Source organism: Notothenia coriiceps, unplaced genomic scaffold (genome assembly GCF_000735185.1).
Source record: "Notothenia coriiceps isolate Sejong01 unplaced genomic scaffold, NC01 NC01_scaffold00037244, whole genome shotgun sequence".
Classification (NCBI taxonomy): domain Eukaryota; kingdom Metazoa; phylum Chordata; class Actinopteri; order Perciformes; family Nototheniidae; genus Notothenia; species Notothenia coriiceps.
Genome location: NW_011369945.1, coordinates 24,423,754 through 24,429,899, shown reverse-complemented (window position 1 = coordinate 24,429,899; position 6,146 = coordinate 24,423,754). Strand labels below are relative to the sequence as shown.

The 6,146-nt window shown below is 44.8% G+C and overlaps 1 protein-coding gene across 2 annotated transcripts in view; it reads left to right on the top strand.

The window, feature by feature from the left end:
• The window catches only part of hars (histidyl-tRNA synthetase), an 18,713-nt gene extending 13,320 nt beyond the window's left edge, over positions 1-5,393 (top strand). For both annotated transcript variants that reach the window (XM_010794003.1, XM_010794004.1), the window contains 5 exons: positions 3,585-3,680; positions 4,125-4,250; positions 4,357-4,464; positions 4,647-4,745; positions 5,241-5,393. In XM_010794003.1, the coding sequence (XP_010792305.1) occupies positions 3,585-3,680; positions 4,125-4,250; positions 4,357-4,464; positions 4,647-4,745; positions 5,241-5,378 (567 nt within the window). In that variant the 3' untranslated portion in view covers positions 5,379-5,393. The remainder of the gene's footprint in view (positions 1-3,584; positions 3,681-4,124; positions 4,251-4,356; positions 4,465-4,646; positions 4,746-5,240) is intronic.
• The last annotated feature ends 753 nt before the right edge of the window (positions 5,394-6,146 follow it).

Here is a 6,146-nt window from a genome sequence, read left to right as displayed (position 1 = left end):
AAGAGTGACTAGCTTACCGTTTGCGCTGGGCGGTAGCCTCCCGGAGGCGGCCGGGCGGAGCACGGCCACGAGACCGCCAGCCAAGGAGGCTTGACGCCCAAGCTGAGACTACCGGCCCTCCCACACGACGTGCAGCCCCCCCCAGTTGGGGGGGCGCACAGAGAAGGGAGGGCCCGCGGCTGGCTATACTTCGCACTGGTTCTGCTTGGCAGACTGAGTCAACAGGGTGGGTGCCCAGGGCGTCGCCCCACCTCCAAGGCCCGAACCTTGGAGGGGTGGAGGCGGCGCCACGCGGGCCGTTTGTGACCAGCAAAGAGCTTGGGAGGTGACAACGCCGTCGGCCGGGGGAGCGCCTGACGCCGTAAGTCGTTTAAGCCGGAACGAGCCCCGCGCGGCCAAGGGGGCCCCTGGCCACAAGCCACCGAAGGTGACTTAAACTATATCCCCTAGCGGGGATGAAGTAGTGTCCGATGGAACAACTAGGACGGTCATCGTATACGAAACAGAGTTTCTAATTTCCGGTACGGTTCAGATTCATGTGTGCCGGCCCATGTCACTTTGACGCTACCGAGTAATTAGTCAATACCTAAAAAGGAAAACTAGCGAGATTGCAATGACTATTGACACCGTAAGATCTCCGATTATGTAAACGGTTGTCTTGCGACTGTAAGAGAGAGAAAAAGGAGGAGGAGGCACCAACAACTTCTTCTCTACCAGTTCGCAAGCAACCGTAGCATAATCGAGAATCCTTGTAACGGTAGGTCAATAGGTTCATTGCAATCTCGCTAAGTTTCCTTTGTATTGAACTAATATTACTTCGGAAGGGCGCTAAAGGATCATGGGCCGGCACCACATATGAATCTAACGTACCCGAATTAGATAACTCCTGTTCGTATTACGATGACGTCCTAGTTGTCACATCGGACACTACTTTCATCCCCGTAGGGATATAGTACACCTTCGGTGGCTTGTGGCCAGGGCCACCTTGGCGCTCGGCTCCGTCGAGGAAGGGGAAAAAAACTTGTCTTTTTGGAGTTCCATAAAAAATGGGTGAAAATGAAAAAATGTATCCGAAAATAGTGCCTCATAAGGCGGGTAGAGTCCCCTGACAACTCCCCTCGCATTCCTCCACACTCTGAAAAAGTCTGAGTTGTTTTTTTGGAGGACCATCAAAAAGGGCTAAAAGTGTTGAAATGTATCCGAAGATAGTGCATCATGAGGCGGATAGAGTCCCCTGGCAACTCCCCTTGCATTCCTCCACACTCTGAAAAAGCCTGAGTTGTTTTTTTGGAGGACCATAAAAAAGGGCTAAAGTGTTAAAAATGTATCCGAAAATAGTGCCTCATAAGGCGGGTAGAGTCCCCTGACAACTCCCCTCGCATTCCTCCACACTCTGAAAATGTCAGTTATTTTTTGGAGAACCATCAAAAAGGGCTAAAAGTGTTGAAATGTATCCGAAGATAGTGCCTCATAAGGCGGGTAGAGTCCCCTGACAACTCCCCTCGCATTCCTCCACTCTCACAAAGTAACACTTTACTTTTTGGAGAACCGTACAAAACGGCTAAAGGTGTTGAAATGTATCCGAAAATTGTGTCTCACACAGAGTGTGTTTGCTCCACAAGTGGTATTCAACCCAGAATGCAATTGGGGTGTATGTACAAAAACAATGTGTCCGAAGAGGCTTCTCTTAATGCGGCTACAGTTTCCTCAAAACTCACAAAGTAACACTTTACTTTTTGGAGAACCGTACAAAACGGCTAAAGGTGTTGAAATGTATTCGAAAATTGTGTCTCACAATTCCTTGACAACGCCTGCATTCCTCCAGAGACCAGTTTCCCAAACTCAAAGTTTTGCAACCATGACAGAGTGTGTTTGCTCCACAAGTGGTATTCAAGCCAGAATGCAGTTGGGGTGTATGTACAAAAATAATGTGTCCGAAGAGGCTTCTCTTAATGCGGCTACAGTTTCCTCAAAACTCGCCTTGCATTCCTCCACTCTCACAAAGTAACACTTTACTTTTTGGAGAACCGTACAAAACGGCTAAAAGTGTTGAAATGTATCCGAAGATAGTGCCCCATAAGGCGGGTAGAGTCCCCTGACAACTCCCCTCGCATTCACCCACTCTCACAAAGTAACACTTTACTTTTTGGAGAACCGTACAAAATGGCTAAAAGTGTTGAAATGTATCCGAAAATTGTGTCTCACAATTCCTTGACAACGCCTGCATTCCTCCGGAGACCAGTTTCCCAAACTCAAAGTTTTGCAACCATGACAGAGTGTGTTTGCTCCACAAGTGGTATTCAAGCCAGAATGCAGTTGGGGTGTATGTACAAAAATAATGTGTCCGAAGAGGCTTCCCTTAATGCGGCTACTAGTGATGGGATTTATGGCTCTTTGAAGGGAGCCGGATCTTATGGCTCCGTTCCTTTCAAAGAGCCGTTCAAAAGAGTCGTTCAAAAGAGCCGTTTTTTTAAAGGGGGCCGGGTTACTAGGTTTATCTGCGAAATAATCACCAGGATAATGATTGACTGTATTGCCAGACCTAATGTCAATAATCTTCTTTGTAAACATGACACAAGGTGGCGCCATATCCATGTCATTCATGTCAGTGAATGTACTACTTTGAATTTACCCTCTATGTGTTAAGTAAATAAAGTTGTCTAGCCTTGCCTGAATTTATCGCAACTTTTTATATTAGATACTGTGTTTTTAAGTGGCGATGGAGATTATTTGTTGACCCTGCTTTAAAGGATAGTTTGCCTTTACAAATGGTGCGCTTTATCACTGCCTGGGTTTTGGTTGAAGTGCATCCAAATGCTATTCCGTTCCGACCCACCCCATCTCACTCCTCGTGCTGAAACCTACCAATCAGAGTAGGGGCGGGTCTTCACAGAATACGTGTTGGGAACAAAATCAAGCTTTTTAAAAGGCGAGTGGATTCGCAGGCAGTGAGTGCGGACCAACGATTGAACGATAACAAGAACGGCTCTCACCAAGTACGACTCGGTTCTCCTCGTTCGTACCAAAGAGCCGTTCAAAAGAATCGGCTCGCTCTCGACCGACACATCACTAAAGGACATAACGTGAACATCTCTTCAGCTCGTGTTAACCACTTCAGCTCATGTTAACCACATACCTTATTTCATGCATTTTACCAAAGCCAAGTCCAAAAACTGTTTAATTTTTGACAGAGGGAACTGGAAATGTGGACATGTATCGAGGATTTAGGACACCTTCGCCTCTCCATTTTTAGATCATGTAACACTGGAAAAGGAGGAGTTGGTGTTATATGACATGTATGCTATTTGTCAGGTTTAGGGGAAGTGTGCTCACAATCCCCCCCTCACCTCTCCATACTGCAAAAACACAGCCAAGCTGGTCTTCTCTCTACTTTTTGTGTCTTATTATAAATCATCTGACCTTTTGACTCACTATAAGGTAAACGTGAGTGCTGGTTGTGGGGGAATGCCCTCCAGGTGGGCGTTCCCAGCATGGGGCCGTGACGTCACGTGACAACGATGAACTGAACACTTTGAAAACATACAGATTTGAATCATGTGATCTTGTGATTGTTTGTGCTGTAGGAAACGTTGACAGGAAAGTATGGAGAAGACTCAAAGCTCATCTATGACCTGAAGGACCAAGGAGGAGAGCTGCTGTCCCTCAGATATGATCTCACTGTATCCTGCCTACTGCACCATGTTCACATAGATGTTTTATTATATAAGGGATCATTGCTCTGCTTAACTGAAGGTTCACGAAAGGGAGAAAATACCTTTTGTTGCCTCTAAATGTTTTATTATTTAACACATTAATGCATCAAACAAGCAAGATGCTTCTTATTAAAAGCAGAGCAACATTAATTTCTCAACAATGGATTTTTGAATATCCTGTTACTAATCAGGAGGACACAGGGTGTGATTCTGCACATTAAGAATTTGTCCTTTATCACATGAGTTTAATTTATTTATGAAATATAGAACTTCCCTTTATCATTTTTTTGTTGTTTTGTTACAAAGGTTGCTTTTTAATTTTAACAATTGTATTTGTCTTGTATGTTGGTGCTACATTAACTTAGCCTAGTCCTCAAAGCAGAGTGTTGTTCTTGACCTGCCATCCTTCAGGTGCCCTTCGCTCGCTACCTGGCCATGAACAAGATAACAAACATCAAGCGTTACCACATCGCTAAAGTGTATCGCCGTGACAACCCCGCCATGACTCGGGGACGTTACCGAGAGTTCTACCAGTGTGTGAGTCATCCTGATACATACGCACCACGACCCGCATACCGGAGGATCTGTTGGATCTTTAAAAAGCTGACCTGGTTTTATTCTCTCACATGTGGGTGTGTTTCAGGATTTTGACATCGCAGGGCAGTATGACGCCATGATTCCAGACGCTGAGTGTCTGAAGATCGTCTACGAGATCCTCAGTGAGCTGGACATCGGAGACTTCCGGATCAAGGTTAGTCCCATCAATTCAGGGAAATGGCTACAGGGAAGCCGCAGATCTGACGAGTGGAAGAGATAATCACTCTGATGTGCAGTATGCATTTTCTCTTCAGAAGACTGCTACTTATTTAGTTTTTCCCACTGTGGGAATCATAAAGGTTTTCTGACTGTGATAACCACGTCCTCCGTGTGCAGGTGAACGACAGACGCATCCTGGACGGGATGTTCGCTGTGTGTGGTGTTCCAGACGACAAGTTCCGCACCATCTGTTCAACAGTGGATAAACTGGACAAGGTTTGTGCTGCACCATGTGGAAACAAAAAACCTATTGAGATGATTTTGCGACTAAAATTGCCATATGATAAACGATACTGAATGGATTCATCATTTTGCATCCCAATTCTCATAACATTTGAAATATAAAATGAAACAATGGTTATGGGCTTTTTCTTTTTGAGGATCTGGAGCAAACAATATGTATTGTTAAGTAGAATACGATTTGCAGGCTGGGGTATCCCTGCGGCTCCACAATACTTACTTTAACAAGTATTCAATAATATATGTCCTGTAAGTTGAATAGTGTACTAGTCCATATTGTAATTTTGATTAATTATGCAGCCCTCCTATGTGCAAATACTCAGCTTTTATGAACTCAGTTCTCAAGAAGGACATGTACAAATATTGTAGAGCATGCTAAAATGTCGCTATAATGAGACAAACGGGTGTCACCCTGTTTTCTCCCACCTTCTCTGTCATTCATCAATATCTCCTTATGTTGTTTGAACCCAGATGCCGTGGGAGGAAGTGAGGAAGGAGATGGTGAGTGAGAAGGGTCTCTCAGAGGAGGCTGCGGACCAGATCGGGGAGTACGTCAGTTTACAGGGTGAGACTCCCAACTCACAGACATCAGTGATATGTTGTCAGTAAAGTATTCACTCCAAACAGGGGTTCATGAGATTATTGGAGCTATGGTTATTCTCCTATGGTATTATATCAAACAGCATCTAGTTTTGGGTCTTTTCCTGGACAAAAAAAGGCATGTGGGAATGAATGGCATTGTTTCAAAGGTTTGCATGTATAAGCATATTAGCTAGAGCGTAGCTTCGGCAGTGAAACTCTTCAGTCTGATGGCGCATTTCCACTGCAGGGCCTCGTACGGTATAGTTAGGCCTTGGTAGGCCAGGCTCACTTTATGCTGCGTTTCCATTACAGTTTAGGAACTGGGGCAGTAACTATAGTAACAGAGTGTAGGCGGTGCCGTGACTTCATCTTCAATGCGAAACACAAAACCAACATCAGCCGTTAGCTGTTAGCACTCAGAGCTCACAGCTCCTCATATCTGTTCAGAAACTAGACAAAGGTTAAACAAGTACAAACCACATACTGTCTGTGTCATGGCGAATACAGTCGCTGGTTTATTTATGTCTGTATAGGCCGTTGTTGTGAGTGTGGACGGTCGGAGCATTTACAACGTTAGCTTAGCCAAATCTCCATTAGAAAACTCGCATTTTAAAAGGTTTTTTGCCTGCCGTCTGTCTGCAGACTTGTCAAAGCATTAATTCATGGTTTTTACCATCCGGTATCAGTATGTTGTTACTTCGGCATCATTTTGAAACGTGTATTACAATTAAATCACGGTCAAATATGTTCATCTTGTTGTAGTTGTTCAAATCATAGAGACTGCCTAAGGCACAC